Below are 17,847 nucleotides of genomic sequence, written 5' to 3'. Positions count from 1 at the left end.
TCAGTTTCTTCTGTCTGATCTTCCAAACCTTTCATTTAACAGACAGATGATTAAAACACTTGCAAGACTATGTTCTATCAGTGAAGTGCCTGAAAATTTGACTAGTAGATACAGTACACAGTCCATGTTCTTTTAATTACAGCAGCAGCATACATTAGTAAGGCACAAGTATGAAAAAAATCCTAGGTCTTCTGCATGCTACGAGGAAATGATGCATCTGTTAAAGCCACACAGTAATGCCACAAACCAATTACAAGTTTAGTCTTGCCAGCACAGCTAGGTATAACCTCATTTGAAAGGCATTAGTTCTCAGAATCTCAAAATCTAGCATCTTGAAACTTTTTCCGCAAGCCAACAATTTTATTATTTAGATAAATAATATGCAGCATACAAAGTACTGTCAACCTCTTCACAATGGAAAAGGATTTAATGTGTTGCAAAATGTTGAGTAGAAGATTGTTAAATATGCTATTTTTAAACCAAAATGTTCCTATCAGAGGAGGTAATTGTAGTGTTTTTCTGTTAAGTGTGTCAAGTAGCAAGGAGGAGTGTATTTTTGGTGTTGTAAATCCTTTAAAAGCTGGCAGATTGCCCTACTATAGTGCCTAAGCATGTATCACAAGGGAGGAGCAGCAGTCAGCTGACTTCAGGGTAGGGAGAAAACCAAACTGAAGAAAAAACAAGGCAGAACTTTAAACACAACTGTAATTCAGCTGGTTTAAATAAAACAATTTGCCTATAAAGATTTAAAAGGTAATGCTTTATGTTTTCTCTGAATAGTTTTCATCTCTGGTCTGTCGCTATTTTGATCTGCATATCTTAATGCATGCAAAAATGTGAACATTGTCTGATTTTCTGAACTTAAATATTCAGAAGTTAGAAAACAAGTATTTTATGGTAGTTCATGCAATTTAAAATTCTTTCTCCTTCTTCATCAAACTTCTGAAAGGCAAAGACCTTAAGGGTAGGGAGGGAAGCATGATAATGTAATTACGGTCTTATATAACTATCGTATCATGGTAAAACTTTGCAATACAAATTACATTCTTTTACACATCACTTTCTGCATTTAATTCAGTTCATACGTTCAGTGCATCTAAAGTCACTGAATCATTCTGATTTACCCACTTTTAAAAGTATTATACCCATAAATTGTATCTAATTAAATGGTATCTCATTCAAATAATCTTATTTCAATTTCCAATTATTAGTTTCTGATTATGCCTTTCTGTGCTATACTTTGTACATAATTTTTTTCTCTCTCCTTTTCCAGCTTTTTTTACTGTTTTTATGATTCCTTTAACTCCTTTGAAACAAATGTGCTCATCTCTTAAGGATCTCAGCACAAAGGATGTTCTCCAGGTTCTGAATCATTTTCCTGGATCTTTTCTGCAGTCTCCAATTTTTAAAGTGCCAAATACAACAATATACCATTAATATGCAAACAACACAATCTACGTTTCCTCTTAACAGTTGACTTTGACAGTTGGGGGGGTTTTGCTGTTGTTGTTTGGTTGCGTTTGTTTTTTTTCCAGACTACACCACCATACTAAAACAGATGTATTTGCCTCATTATTACCTCACATGCTTTCCAGAGACAGTTTCCAAGATACAGTAACCAAAGAATAGACGTTTAATCATTCATTTTTCTCTCCAAACAGGATGGGCTAAGCAATAATTCTTTACTGTGAACCATCTGCTCCATAATTGTAATTTACTAGTTGGATTTTTGCCATATGCAAACATCCCAGACAGGATTTATGTATTTATTTTCTAATCATTGACAAAAATACAGAGTATGCTATGACAGTTATCACTTTTACAGAATTTTCTTAGGAAGACAGTAGTCAGTAACAAATCTTATTGAAAACTACCTTTGAGTTCTACTAGTTTTTAATCTACTCAATAAATACTTCTGTATTGTAGGATGTTAGTTTGAATTCTGAATACTGTGGCATTTTGCTGAACATTTTACAAGCATCTTTTATGCAACAGCATATCCAGTTATGCAAATATGCAATAGTTTGTGCAATTCTGATCGATGAAGGCAACAGCCACCCCCTGAAGTTAAATCAAAGGGTTAAACACAGTTTTGCATAGAAATAAATTAGCTAGTATTAAATACTGTACTTCGAGACATACAAACCTCCCCTTGTTTTACAAGTACTTGCAAAAGAGGATTCTTCAATACCCATCCTTCTCAGAAAGCTTGAACAAAGCTAGAAAAGCACAGGTGGAAGCTGGCACTCCAGGGGGAGAGAGGCCACAATGGAAGATCAGACTCCGGGGTAAACTTCCCTTGGACGCATCACACCTTCAGCAGCAGTACTAGTTATATGCACCACAGGTGGGGGATGATGTACTCAGTGCCTTGCCTTTTAGCTTACAGGTTATATATTTGAAAAATAAAAATTGAAGAACTGAAATCTACCGTATCAACTGAATTTTGAATCAATGTTTCCTTTATTTTGTCCAAGTTTTCAGTTTGCTTTGCCAATGTAGTTACTTGAGTCTTTCTGTTCCATAAATTTTGGTGAAGTAACATTTTTTCACCATCTTTTTAGCAATACCCAGTATTTCAACACTTGTTAAAAAGGAGTATCAGTATACAAAAAGTCTTCCAAGGAAAATCTAAGAATTCCTGAATTTAAACTATTTGAGCCTGATTTAAAATATTTATTGCAAACAAGAAATATTGCTGAATTATTTTTAATTCCTTAAGTAAATAAGGAATGTGTTCATATCCTTGTTGTAGGGGCGAGAAGGGAACTGCATTGTCAGCAATAGTTTGATGGTCTCCATTTAGCATCAAACCCTATCATTAGAACATTTTATTTCTACTATGTTTAAAGCTGTGTTGTTCTGAACTCTGATAATTACAGATACAAAGACAAGAAAACAAAAAAGGGCTTCCTACATTAATTTCTCTGCCCAACTCCATTGCGTGAAGCTACTTAGCTACCTTCCAGATCACTATAGACTGCTGGTATTGTTTGTATGATGACACTGCTGTAAGTTCTGGAGAATGTTTAGTCATTTATTCTGGCATGCCGACAAAATCAATATAGCAAGTGTGACCATACAGTGAATCTTATGACATTTTGAAAGAGAAGGGTAAAAACTTTCTTTAACTCCAAAACCTTATCCCTTACACATCTTCGAGATTCATTGCAATCACTGAAGGAGACTGTTCTCCAAAAGCAGCTGCATGAATCGTTATGTCAAAGAAAAGGTAAGACAACCAAATGTAGAGAACTTCTCACTATTACTGAACAAATTACTAAGAGAGCAATAGTAGAGATCTAATTTTTTAAAAAAATTGTTATTTATATAAGCAACAAATATTTCACAAGAGAGTATTCATACCTTAAGAGATCAGATAACGTCATTGGTTCTCTCAACCAGAGTAAGGCCATGTAACAAAATGAAAGGGTCATTGGCATCGTCATCCTCAGTTTCTCCTTTTGGTTCTTCATTAAATACAAACTACCATCTACTGATCCAGAGCACACAGAGGTGCTTTCTTGGGTTTATGTTAAAAACAGGAAAGAAAATAAGTAATTGATATGATATACACATGATCCGTGGCATACAGAAAACAAGATAAAGGAACCTACAGGGACCCTTGTTCAGCAATCAGTAATATTTTGAAATCATTACTTTGAGTAGTTTGGTAGTTAACAGCTTAACTCTACTGTATTCACCTACCACAATATGAGATGACAACCTGTTTCATAAACTGCTACTTCACTTGACTAAGACAGTGGATCACACAAAGAGACAAAACTCCCTCTGGTACCCATCAAAACCGACATTTTTGGGGGAACTACACTTAAACCTGGAGTTCTAGAAGGACATTAACTTCTATACAACATATAACTAGCAGTACTTATGGGCTGGAAATACTGCTTTCCATTTGAGAGATAAGGGAACAGTGAGGAAACAAGGGAAAATATGACATACTTAAATCAATGCCTCAGAGTTGGGGATTAAAACATCAACTTCAATACAGTTGGGACTTTAATGAGAAAATGATTTACATCGCAGAAATTTTACTGAGGTTAAGGCGTGTACATGTAATCTCTAATGTGGAAATGCAGATAGTTTTTTTTAAAAGAACCTAAATTCAATTACAAAGAAACACCTTTAGAACAAAAATGTAGCAAATGGTGAAGAGGGTGAAAAAAATATTCAACAACAACAACCAACTAGACCTCCCTACTTCTTTACTGAGATGAATCACTAAAAGCTAAGAGAAGCAGCAATGAGAAATTTCATTTAGTAGAGTGATTTATGAGTTAGGAACCTTCTCAGCAGTGAAACTTGGGAGTTCAGGAAAGGAGGAATTAAAACCACAAAACTGTCTCTTCTCTACATAGCTAGGATGAATGAAAATGCATTTAAAGCCCACCATACAAAATACCAACATCAATTCTGTAGAGATTTTCTCATTGTGTTTCCCCACAGATTCTTCACCTGTTCAGACAGGAACAGCAATGGCTCGATCCGCAGCTCCCCAGCTGGGAGCTGCAGGGCCATGGCAAGAAGCCTGCAAAAAACAGTTTAAGACTTCAGAGAGCTTGGCAGCTCCATGGTTATGCTGGCAGGTGACAGCCAAGCCTGTAAGGCGACAGCGGTCAGTGGTAGGGGTCCAGCACCCATTGACAGGCAGTATGAAGACACTGCAAATCCCGTGTTCCTGAGCCAGAACTGGTCTTTGATGCCACCTACCGGCTCCCAAACCGGCGGCCAGCAGCACCACAGACACCGCAGCACCTTACAGGAACCGGCCCCACCACACACCTGGTACAGGCCAAGACAAGGTCTAGATGAGAGCACCCTACGACATCTGTCACGTATAGGTGCATCAGAGACAGGAGGAGGAACATCAGTTAATCCTTTTAGTCAACGGTTTCACCTTTTACATGGATGCTTCTGTTTAAAGCCAGCTTCGTGACTGAATCTTCGCTATTAAATTCACATTCAACTCAATTTAAAATAATCCTCATTATATTTGTGGCCTTAATGATGGCACACAATTTCCTTTTATTTCTTCCAGCTTATGCAAGGCATGACAACACACAGTTACACACATCTAATAATTTAAGAGTTTAACAGGCTTCTCTAGCAATATCTCAGTGCTACACTAAGTAGAATTTGCTATTAACCCTGCACAAAAATAACAAAAAAAAAAAAAAAAAAAAAAAAAAGGAGCCTGCCGGTTAGACAAGCCTCTTAGGAAAAAAACAGGTGTTGAGGTTTCCAGTCTGTAGCAATAACAGCTCAGTAAAAACAGCACAGAAAAGGAAACCTATGAATCTGCACAAGAATTTCTAATTGACTAAAACACGTTTAGTATTACTTGTGTTAAATTTCAATATACAAAATAATGTCTTTGTTTGTTTGATTTCACCAGATTTCACCAATTTTGTGCTTCTAGTGTCTTTGAACCCTTGACTAATTTCAAGTGCTTTTAGTGAAATTGGTATAGACTACTTAAAGCTGAATTCAACCTCTGAAACAACAGACCAAGAACATGTTAAAATACAGCCTATCTTAAGACTGTCTAGCTGTTCTAAAACTCTAAGAAACTTAACTCCAAAAGGCAGAACTACCAAGGAAGAAAGGAGTTCCTCCTGACATCAAAAAAGGAAAAAAAAAAAAATCAGTGGAATATTTTCACTAGGAATTTTTCACTCAATTCTTTCCTCTTCCTATAATATGTATTTGTATAATACCCAAGATCCACTGACTACACGTACAAACATAAGGTGACTCTTTACCTGAAAATTTTGTTATTTAAATATATAAGGATGCAAGGTACTTGCATTATATTCACAAATATTTGTGTCACCATTTTTGCACCTTTTTCCGCTCTCTAATTCTGTTTGGGTTTTTAAAAATGTCTTATTTTTTTTTAATTGCTGCAGATCAAGTTTCTGATACAATTACCATTTCTGGACTTCACAAAATAAAGAGAAAAACATGAAAGAACAAAATTGCATTCTTGTGAAAGCAGACAGGCAATATTACAGAACAGAAATGGGACGTAAAGAGGATAGCACATAACAGGGGAAAAAGAAACACTGAGACAAAGAAAAAAGGCAAGCAAAGAATAAAGTAAAAAACAAAACCTATCAGAAGTTTAAAACACAAACAAAAGCTTTCAAATGTGCCTTGAAATGTACTTCCAGCACCTGACATTGCAGCATTGTCTGGCATTACACTTGCCCAAGTAGCATGAAACACTGCAATATTCTATAACATTTTAATTAAAATGTTTAGCATTCTGTAAATATTTTCAGGTTGATATTGTGACCAGAAAAGAGAAACTGATGGAATGCTAAAATTTTTGATAGGCATTATAGGGAAAGTAGTAAAAAGAATGCAGACACAAAAGATACAGAAGTACCAAAAACACTGTAAGGAAAAAAATTAGAAAGCTAAATATTAATTAATTAAATATTAGATAGAAAAAAAATACTCCCCCCACAAAAGAACACACTCATGCTTTTTCACCATCAAAATCATGACTGGAAGCTCTACTATTAGCTAAACAAGTGTTTATTCTTTAAAGCTGCTGTGTTTGTGAACATCTAGCTTTGCAGATAAAACAGCAATATTTTATCGCTCCAAGCAGGATGCATGGAGTAAACTCATTATAAAACAGAACTTCCTCCTGCATTTCCCATTGTATTTCCAGGTCCTGTTCAATGTTCGTCTCCTTGGGCGGGGTTTGGAAGTAATCTAGTTTCTGGTAGAATATAAAGTACTCTAGTGGCAAACAGGACTGAAAACTTCACACTTTCCAACCAGTTCCTCCAGTTCACTGTACATGAATACATTTTTTAATATATTTATTTATTTAGATTAAAAAACTACACAAAAATGTTTTCCAGATAGTTCAGTTCATTGCTCCTACCTGAGATCTTGCCAGCCGATGAGACAAAGCTGCAATCAGTCAGTAAATCCCCCTCACTTTCAGAGACAGACAAGAACTGAAGGCTAGATCTCTCTGGTTCGCTGTCCACATCAGTACTGCTGTTGCATACCTGTTTTTTGTAAATAAGTCATCGTTTCATCTACTGTTAGTTGCTGTTTCAATCTGAAGAAACCAAATAAAGCACAATAGATTCAAGAGCAACAGTAAATTAAGTTTAAACCCAAACTGTTCACATTTTTACTTTCTCTATGAATCACCAATACATAAACCCTGCAAAAAAGCATTCTTAAGGGATTTCTCAAAGATACAAAGACTTCTAGTATTAATTACATTTCAGTCTGCTAGAATGACCAGAAAGTTGGCAATATACAGAATCAAAGCTTGATGAAATAAGTAACTTCAGGAGAGCAGACAGGCAAGGATGGTAGTTGATGATGCATTTTGTATTGCAATTTCTGCTCTATCTACTGACTATCCATGCCAAGACAAAGCATTATTTTTAAATAAGCAGCTTTCCATACTCAGAGAAGTAACTGTCTCTCAAAACAGGAAAAAAAATTAAACAAAATGGACACGTGGAACCCAGTTTAGAAGAAATCCTTCATACTGAAGTGACATTAGCACAAGATAGATATGTAGCTTGAATAAAGAAGGTTTCTGCTGCTGCTTTTTAAAAAGATACCACATATCTCATGGGATTTGAGCTTTTCACTTACTGATAATGCTTTGACAGTTCCCTCAGCTGGTCTGTTGCAATATGCCTGATTGCTCTTCTGAAGGTAACACCTCCAAAAAGTGCACAGAATTTCATCCTGATAAATACAAATGGATAGTGATTAGTACAAAGTTTACAAGGTCATTAATTGCTGAGAGAATAGAGTGCAATTTTTAACCTGGGAATCTGCATAATGTTCCAGCTCTAATTTTATTAACTGTGATTTACAAACTATGTTCTAAAATTACCAGAGAAACTAAGTATGTTTTTATAAGCTCAATGTTTTTAAACATGCAGTTTTCAATTCACTTTAAAAATGACTTTTAAATTAACAACTCCTGTAACAGACACACAGTGTGTACAACTCACATTGACACCTACATACCTTCATTTGTGGGCATACTCCTAGCGCTTCTAAAGCTTCAGCTTGTTTCTTGAGTACAAGCTGAAAGCCTTCACAAACATACCATTCATACCCTCCATCTAAATAAAAAAAAAAAAAAAAAAGTATGTTGGGGTTTTTTGTTTGTATTGTTTTGGGTCTTTTGTTTAACCTTATGCACACTTATTTCTACTTAATATTCTGTTCCCTTGGTAACAGGACAGAGACATGTGTCTCTAATAATTTCAGATACTAAAGCATAGACCAGCTACACTGAATACTCCATTAACTTCCTTTTATTCACAGTCTTAATGAAGAAGAAAAGCTATTGAACAATCAGTGCTCTCTACACATTTCCCATGAATAACATACTTCACTCTAACTTCCAGTGTGGCATTTGTAATCCAGTGGAGAGTTGTTAAGTGACCAATTCCAAAATAACTGAGAAGGTGTCGTTAAAAACTTAAATATGACCATTTCTTTCCCATCCCTGGCACAGAAAACTGGAACGCATCACAGTGGTGAGTCAGGCAAAAACCCAACCAATATCACCACGTTCTTCACCGTTCTACACCATTCTCTCTCACAGAATCATACACATTTAAATGAAAGAAACTTTCTCAGATATTCTGAGCTTCTAGCAAATCTTAGCACAATATGGTTTCCATAAGGAGTGGGTCTGCTCCAATCTATTCACTATTCCCTCAGACTACATTATGTTTACTTTTCACCCGTACCTCTCTATATTTATAACTCCTTTTCTATACGCTGTTTGTTTTAGAAATTTTCTCTGCATTTCTCAATTTCCTTTTCATTCCCTCCATGCTTGTTCTAATTTTTCCTTCCAATCACACCTTGCATCTTACCATCTTAGAAGCTACCTGCCCAAAGTTTCTGCCCTGCTTTAATGATTGTAACTGGTTTGCATGGCAAGGTGTTTTTTGTGGGGTTTTTTTTGAGGGGGGGCACAGGGGTGGTTTCTGTGAGAAGATGCCAGAAGCTTCCCCCACTTCCAATAGAGCCAATACCAGTTGGCTCCGAGACGGACCCAATGCTGGCCAAGGCTGAGCCCATCAGCAACAGTGGTAGCGCCTCTGGAATAACATATTTAAGAAGGGGGCAGGGGGGAATCTGCGCAAACAAACTGCAGTGGAAAAGAGGAGTGAGAATATGTGACAGCAGCAACTCTGCAGACACCCAGGTCAGTGCAGGAGGGGCAGGAGGTGCTCCAGGCACGAGAGCAAAGATTCCCCTGCAGTCTGTGGTGATGACCATGGTGAGGCAGGCTGTGCCCCTGCAGCCCATGGAGGTTAGGTGAAGCAGATACCCACCTGCAGCCCATGGAGGGCCTCATGCTGGAGCAGGTGGATGCTCAAAGGAGGCTGTGACCCCACGGGAAGCCTGTGCTGGAGCAGGCCCCTGACAGGACCTGTGGACCCGTGGGGAAAGGAGTCCATGCTAGAGCAGGTTTGCTGGCAGGACTTGTGAACCCATGGGGGACCCAGGCTGGAGCAGCCTGTGCCTGAAGGACTGCACCCTGTGGGAGGGACCCACGCCGGAGCAGTTTGTGAAGAACTGCAGCCCACGGGAAGGACTCACATTGGAGTTCATGGAGAACTGTCTCCCGTGGGAGGGACCCCATGCTAGGGCAGGGGAAGAGTGTGAGGAGGAAAGAGCAGCAGAAACAACATGTGATGAACTGATGATAAACTGCCATTCCCTGTTCCCCTGCACCGCTTGGGGGAGGAGGCAGAGAAATCAGGAATAAAGTTAAGCCTGGGAAGAAGGGAGGGGTGGGGAAAAGTGCTTTTTCTGATCTGAACTATAATAAATTAAACTAATTTTCCCCAAGTCAAATCTGTTTTGCCTGTGATAGTAATTGCTGAGTGACCTCCCTGCCTTATCTCAACCCATGAGCCTTTCACTGTATTGTCTCTTCCCTGCCTGGTTGAGGAGGGGAATGACAGAGCAGCTTCAGTGGGCACCTGGCATCCGGCCAGGGTCAAACCACCACAATGATGTTGGCTTTAACCACAGACTGAGCTTACTCCTATTCATGCATGGAAGCTGCCATAATATAATGTAACTGCACTCACAGAAGGGACTGTGCAAATCTAAGGATTTCTTTCTTGAGAAGCCTGGGGGATGGCTAATGACCTTCCTAACAGGAGAAATAAAAAGCACCAAGTGGTACACAGCTCAGACTTTAGAAGCAATACAGAATAAAGACAAGAGAAGGTGTTAAGGTTGTTCCTCTTTCCATTCCTCCCTTCACTTCCACACAATTGTTCTTTTTGAAGGAACATAGCAATCCACTGCCACCACAGTAGAGCAAAGATAGATCACCGTATTGGAGACAAAGCTAACCTCATGCTTCATTTGGTATTGTAATGCATTTTTGCTTTTTGAAAATGGCCACAACAATAAAACATCTATCCAGCCATCACAGTATACATATATAGCTCCAGTAGCAGCCTTACCATAACATCCTTATGGCATGTATCATAATATGTAATGACTACTGCTTGCTCTTCTGAATCATGAAATTAAAAGTATAGAAGTGATTCTGGATGAAAGACGTAATATTGGTTTAGCTATTGTAACTGCTCAAAATCTCTTCTGTGTAGGTTTGTGCATAGGTTACAGGGCCAAGTACCTGTAATCCAAGCCATACTGACATTCTGAGAGCTGGACCACCATCACACCTCACAAAGACAGACAACTTTTCACAAGGAAGGAACAAAGGGATCACCACATCTGAATGCATTCCACCAGTATGTTCAGTGAGCATTAGCTTCCACAAATCAAAGTGGCAACAAGTAACATAAAGCTCTGTTCAATCCAAAAAACAACCCACCACCAGGCTCACAGAGGTCACCTATGGCTCAGAAAGTCAACAAAAGTGACCACTGAAGGTTGTGACAGCATCTAGGAGGTGTGTTTTGTTCCTCTTCTTACAGTCTTTCCTAGCCATCTGCTTTTTGTCACCATCAGAGATACAATGGGCTAGGTAAACCTCGGCTGAACAGATGTTCTTATGCAAAATACAAAGAGAAGCTCATACATACCCTTTTTTTCCTTCTTTCTTAAACCTTTGGAGATTGTCTGGACTCTTGCGTTACAAAGAAAATCAGTGTTTACAACTTCTCTAGTTCTCTGCAAAACAGGAATATATCTTAGCAATAAAAAAATGCCAGGCCTAACATCCATAGATTGCCCCACCATAAACATAACAGAGGAACTTGTTCAAATTTCCAAATTAAAGGGAGACAGAACATTCTGAACTCCTCATTCAGAAATTGCAAAAATACAGAATTACTATCCTGAACATAAGGGTGATGTGCATCAGGGTTTGCCTACACTGGTACTGTACTAAAGCACAGTGGAATACCGAGGCAATACTTTTAAGGCATCTAGACAGCATGCTGGCACTACAGCCACAGCAACATAGCCTCTTAAGGTGGCTCATTTAAAATTTTGTGATTTTAAGCAACATTAGTTTTAAACAGTGTCAAGTAAAGCATGAAAAAGAACAACAACTTCATTAGGAGTCTTTTAACTCCTAATGCCAAAGAAGAAAAAAACCTAGTATTTTCTTAAAACCAAGAAGCAATCAAACCAAACCTTTCCCAAGGCCAGTAGCTTAGCTTTTTACCTCAGTAACATTGTGGCAAGATCTGCAATAAAACCGGCCTCCGTCAGTGAGACCCCAGTTCACTTCCGAACATTGGGCGCAGCGCTCATTAAAATCTCTCTAAAAGGGGAAAAAAAACCCCACAAGAGTTTCAAACATGTTTAAGTAAAACAAACAGCACTATCACTAGGCTATTGGCTCAGCTTTTGAGATTATTCATAGAGATGAATATTTAGGCCTTTTACGTTAGTGCTAGTTGATAACAACTAACGATAGCATTCGCTATCAGTCATAGGTAACTGTGAACAAATAATTTTAGCTGGCAAGCATCAGCTCTTGTGTACACGGACATGAGAACATGGGGCAGAATAACGCACACCTAGTGCACACATGGCACAGCTTCAGAAAAGGCACCACTGGAAATGGGAGCTGGGACAGGAGGCCGAGAGCGTTAGAGGGAAGGAAGGGTAAATGCCCAGAGCTGTGCAGAAACGGGTGCAGCCGAAGAAAGCCTGCACAAGTCGATGAGGAGCCGTCCCGCCAGAAAGAGAGACTTCCCGGAGAAACCGGCGGAGGATGAGGAAAAAAGGGAAACGTACAGATTAAAATAAGGCATTTTTCAGGAGCACGCCCCACGAGCGTGCTGGGCACGCACAGCCCCCTGCACGCCCGGCGGGCACGGCCGGCACCCCCGCGGCCCCTCACGGCCCCCGGCCGGGCCGAAGCACCCGGCCCACGGCCGCCATGCCGAGGGGTCCGGGCAGGGCCTCGCCCGCCACCTCCGGACCCCGGCCTTGCCCGGCGGGCAGGGTGGGCCGGGCCAGGCCGTGCCGGGGCAGGCAGCGCCCAGCGGCGCCTCCGCTCTCCCGCCGGAGCCGCCGAGCGCCGCCGGACACCCCCCCGGCCACAGCCCGCAGCCGCTGAACGCCCGGCGGGGAAGCGCCTCCCACGCGGCCGCAGCCGCCGCGCTCCGCCAGCTCCCTCCGGCCCAGCGAAACTAGCCGCCCCCACCGTTCCCGTTCCCTGCGCCGCGGAGCCGCCCGGCCCCCACCGTGGCCTCCTCATCCATGCCGGCAGCCGCCCCTGGGCACACACCGCGGCAACTGCGCCGAGTGCCGGCACTGCGGGCCGGCCTGGAAACTGCAGCCCCGGCACTTGCGTTCCGGGCCCGCCGCGAGGCCGCCCCCCCGCCCGGCCTGGGTGCCGCGGGCGGACGCTGTGTTCGCCAGGCCTGGAGCTGGCCGGTGGATCGCCATCTCCCGCTGGCGGCGGGCGCCGCGGGGTCCCGCCGTGTCCCGTCTCCCCTCCCCGGAGAGCTCTCGGCGGGGCGGCTGGAAGGCGCTGAGGGGCCTCTGTGCTCCGGCGCTTGTGGGCTGAGGTGGCGCCGGGGGGGTGTTGCTGGCGCTGGGCCCACCGCGGTGGCCAAGGGGCCCATACAGGCCCCGGGGGGAGGGCGTGGCACCGAGGGAAGGTGAGTGCTTCGCCTCTGAGGGGACATTGGGTGCTTCACTGAGGGGACATGGGTGCTGCACCTCAGAGGGGACACTGGGTGCTTCACTGATGGGACACAGGCACTTCATCTCTTGAGGGGACTTAGGGTGCTTCATTGAGGGGACATGGATGCTTCACCTCAGAGGGGTCATTAGATGCTTCATTGAGGGGTCATGGGTGCTTCACCTCTGAGGACACGCAGGGTGCTTCCCCTCTGGGGGGACATGGGGTGCTTCATTGAAGAGACATAGGGTGTCTCATCTCTGAGGGGGACATAAGGTGCTTCACTGAGGGGACACAGGCACCTCATCTCTGAGGGGACACAGGGCGCTTCATTGAAGGGACATGGGTGCTTCCAGGGGATGTGGGGCACTTCCCTGCTGCGGTGTCCTGGGGACTGGAGGAGACACGTGCTGCTTCAGCCCTAGCCCACCGCCAGGCCTCTGCACTGAGCTCCTGCATCCCCACCTTCGCATCACCCTGGCTGAGTGCACATAGCAGGTGACCGCTGAGGCTGTGCCGAAGCTGTTGGAAAGGGGGCTGCTACTGCGCGTACAAAAGGAAGCCACAAGAACTCATTTAACTATGTAAAGTGCTTGGAGATCCTTCAGTGAGGGAAACTATGATCTGAAATTCGCTTTCAATTAAAAAAAAAACCCCAAACCTCCAGATCTTGATGTAGGTCTCTAATTTCTTGCACACTAATAATAATGTTTAAAGAGGTGTAAACACCAAGATCTGTTATTGCAGTGAATTTGCCCACAAAATTGGAGAACAGGTTTAGGCCCCTTAAAAAAAAAAAAAAAAAAAAAAGGTCCACTAAGTGAAAGCATGGGAAAAAATTAAAGCTAAAATATACATAGAAAGAGGTGAGGCTGCCTTGACAGCTGTGGTTATATTGATGTTGGAGGATATGTACAGAGCTAGAGGGTAATTGTTTATGTTCAAGAAAAAAGTTATTACTCATACCAACTGTGATCTTTTTTCAGTGTGGGATGAACATTTGTAACACCCATTAAAGAGCATTATGCATATAATTCCTGACATGTTAAAAAGGTGATTGTCAGCCTCACAGAAATGTAGCATATACTTTGATGAAACAGATCCTACTTGTGATTTTAATTTCCATGGTTTTTGTTTGTGGAAATACTGTTCTGGGAAAGAAAGGCCATTCTGTGTGGCAGAAGGAGTTTGATCTTTTTCTACTGAATTTCTAAGATTAAATACTACCTTGAAAAAAATCAGGGTAGCTGTATCTGTGATAAAACAGGAGTTGTGTTCCAGTTCCAAAGATAAGGCATTGTTCCTACTGAGAGTGGTGCTCTTGTGTGGCTTGATGCTGTGAGCAGGCACTGGGCCTGCTCAGTAGATTTAACTAAATTGAAGAACTTGTTTATATTAGGCATGGAAGTGACTGCTTTGATGAGACAGGGCCTCAGAGTTAGGTCTTCTGTTTTCTAATAATAGCTAGTCAAAAAAAATGTTAAAGAAAGTGTAATCACAGGTCTCTGCCAATTTGTCAAAACCAGAACACTTCATATGCAATGGCAGCAGTTGAAGGTAAGCAAGAAAATAATAAGAAGAAGAAAAGTGTGGGTGACTGCATGGGGAGCTATATTGGTGTAATTCTCGGCATACAGGTGTAATGTGCCAGTAAATTTTTTGAATGGGCAAGCACTTACTCTGCTTTTGGACAGCCCACTCTGCTTGTCTGAGCTGCATTTTCCATGCAAGTGAAACAGGTAGGAAAAGCTACCAAACTTTGGAAGGGAAATTGTACGAAGACTAATACTGATATTACTAGTTACTTACTAGTGTCCAGGCTCTATATAAATGGAAAGCTTCTATCAGTATTTCTTAAGACCATCAACTCATTAGCGCAGGCTAGTAATCTAGGAGCAAAAAATCAAAGCACAATAAAGGTAGCAAGCCTTAATATCTATTTCTTAAATATTTTTTTAAATGACATGTATAGAACCGGTTTTTCAGCATACAAAATTATGTGTAACCTTTGTCCCTAATTACAAGTTACCCAAGCGTACTGATAGGGGTATGATAATTTCAAAGCCAGGAGACAGACTGTCTTCCTGCTTTGGCTCACTTTTCTAATTAAGATCATTATGCATAGTAGTCAGATTGATTTGAGGCTTAGATAAATAATACGTCCTGTTGTTTCCATTGATTTGAATTTTTAATGAACCGAGTTCTATTGCTGATGCCACATTTCTGGCTCTTGACTGCAGACTTTCTACATGTGAAAACGTAAAAACTACACATTGGATGGAAAGACATGTCCCTTGGCCTTTCCTTTGGGATATTGCTCATGAAATTGTGCTGGCTCCAGGATACAAACTTCCGTAGCAGAGATTCTCCCCGGAATCTTTACCCATTGTCAGACACTTACTACAAGGAGTTAGAGCAGAAAAGCAACCTCAACTGCTCCAGAGATTGTGCAGATGAACACAGGGCAGATCTAACAGATTCAAGTTTATAGAAAAAACTCATTAATTAGCACCCATAATTTCATTTTTGCACCATCTCTCTGTGGAAGAACTCATGCTTTAAGACAAACAGAAAACAAAAGGCAAATTAGGAAAACAAAAAGCAGATGGCTTTGCTCCAGATCTTTAGAAGAGACCACACTACAGAAAGGGTCAAGGGAAAAAGCTGTGCCAAGCAGAAGGGTGGTGGAGGCAAAGGCACAAAGAGACAGTTGTGCAAGGAGCCAGCAGGAGAAGGGACAAAGGTGGGAACAGCAGCAAAGCGTAGGGGTTGCAGCAAGCTTGGCAGGGGAGGATAACCAGGGAGGGGCAGAGCTCAGTGGAGCTTTAAAGGAAGCGACAAGAAGAATGAATTTAACGTTACAGTTTAGACACACCCAGCGTTGCCTTGCGATAGTTAGTGTTTATTATACAGCTTCAGCTCTCCAATTTTATTTTTAAAATAAATTTCTAGCCCTGCTGTGGAAAGCCTAAAAATATGACCTCAAACAACCAAAACAACAGAAAGCAGATAATTTTTCCCCCCCCAAAGTTTACTCAGGTTTTCTTAAGCTGTACATGTGGGAGCATGAAACTGAATTCTTGACTACCAAAAGCAGCAATACTGCACCCAGGAGGGAGGGCAGTCTTATCCAGTCTTCTGCACCGAATTTGGGATTTGCGAATCAGCAAATTCATCAAATAGAAACCATCAGCTTCTATTTTGCACATGTGCTGCAGCCCAGCCTGTCTCACAAGGGTACATTGTGTTGCCACTTGTTCCATTTTTGCCCGTGACTCTACATGCCACAGAGAGCTGGTAATCACCTGTGATGATCACCCAGCCGGGAGTGTTTGGAGATACAGACCACAGCGGAGGACCTCACATTCAGATGAGGTTGAACCCAAAGATGAACTCTTTGGGTTCAACCTCCTTGTGTGATCTGAAGCCGTGCTAACATGTGGTCAGCAAGTGATTTGGAAGGTCTGCCTGGGGATGCTGAAGTCTTGGCTGGAGTCAAGTAAAGGCCTCATTGGGGGTCCTGGCCTTCAAAGGCAGGATCTCTTTCCTGAGGACCACCAAGCTGCTATCTTTCTGTCCATAGTAGCAGAGGTTGCACCCCTTAGTACCGGGTGACTATGTTAACCTGATCCTACAGAGACAGAGTAGGGGAAGGACACTTCTAGGAGAGAAGGTGATCTTAGCAGCCACAAAGGAAAAGAGCAGACAGTGGGTATTTGAATGTCCCATTTCACATTCCAGGCATGTATAATGAATTTATTTTCTCCTTTTACAGATTTTATTGAGCAGCTAATGTGAAATGTTCCTTCAAATTGTAATACTTTAATAGGGTTAGAGTTCGTCTAGTTTCCAGCTTTACTGAAAGAAAAATACACAATGTACTACTAAAGGGGATCTTGGGTTCCACTATAGCATTGTGTGTCCATAGAGCCCTGGAAATTGTTCTCCAGATCATTCCTGGATGTGTTTAATCCACAAACACAGTAGTATTTTTAAAGGAATCGAGAGCCACCTTGTGGAGCTGGGATTCATGAAGGGGCTCCAAATAATACTGCTGGGAGCAGCTGCTCACTGCTAGGAATTCAGATCCAACGGGATCCTGGAGGTTGTTAATCTGGTAAACATGCACATCTGCGCATGTTCAGTGAGTGCACAGTGCATCAGACAGCTCCTCTGCTGACTAAAACTAGGCAGCAAAGAAACACACTTGTGGACAGTGGCAGGCAGTAGTGTAAGACTGTCAGAAAAATGAAATCAGCAGAATCAGGCAAGCAAAGGGATGAACTTGTTATGTCCTACACAGCCTGGTGGGGGGTGGGGGGGGTGGGGGAGGGTTCACAGGGAATTTTTCAGCATATTATTAATTAAGACCTCAAAAGTGCTGATAAGTTTTGGAATCATGGTGTGTAGATTTCTGTCACAGGCCTGTTTTCTCTTGCAGTCATTCGTTAACATTGAGAATTAGGATTGCTAGAGCCCAAATACATGCCCATGCTCCATTAGCAGAGAAATAGCAAAGGTGGGACCACCGATGGACATAAGACATAACTGGAAGTATTCACCAGTCATTGTTCCTGCACAGAGGTAAAGAGCGGTCTTGGTTCTGAGGTTGCAATAGGTTCGTTTACCATTTCTCTCCCATCATTTCTCATGATGAAGCCTGAGCTGCTTGTCAGTAC

The 17,847-nt window shown here is 41.7% G+C and overlaps 1 protein-coding gene across 2 annotated transcripts in view; it reads right to left on the bottom strand.

Annotated features, from left to right (window-relative positions):
- Window positions 1–12,820, bottom strand: part of TAF1B (TATA-box binding protein associated factor, RNA polymerase I subunit B) — a 53,490-nt gene extending 40,670 nt beyond the window's left edge. Inside the window, exons 1-7 of one of the 2 annotated variants that reach the window (XM_055713873.1) lie at window positions 12,726–12,820; window positions 11,696–11,794; window positions 11,109–11,196; window positions 8,044–8,141; window positions 7,660–7,755; window positions 6,923–7,052; window positions 3,367–3,523 (exon numbers count right to left, since the gene is read on the bottom strand). In XM_055713873.1, the coding sequence (XP_055569848.1) occupies window positions 3,367–3,523; window positions 6,923–7,052; window positions 7,660–7,755; window positions 8,044–8,141; window positions 11,109–11,196; window positions 11,696–11,794; window positions 12,726–12,743 (686 nt within the window). In that variant the 5' untranslated portion in view covers window positions 12,744–12,820. Of the gene's footprint in view, window positions 1–3,366; window positions 3,524–6,922; window positions 7,053–7,659; window positions 7,756–8,043; window positions 8,142–11,108; window positions 11,197–11,695; window positions 11,795–12,685 lie in introns of both variants that reach the window. The other variant, XM_055713874.1, reaches the window with a different exon arrangement.
- Between the last annotated feature and the right edge of the window lie 5,027 nt (window positions 12,821–17,847).

The sequence above is a fragment of the Falco cherrug genome, chromosome 6, assembly GCF_023634085.1.
Source record: "Falco cherrug isolate bFalChe1 chromosome 6, bFalChe1.pri, whole genome shotgun sequence".
Taxonomy (NCBI): domain Eukaryota; kingdom Metazoa; phylum Chordata; class Aves; order Falconiformes; family Falconidae; genus Falco; species Falco cherrug.
This window is presented reverse-complemented; position numbering and strand designations above follow the sequence as displayed.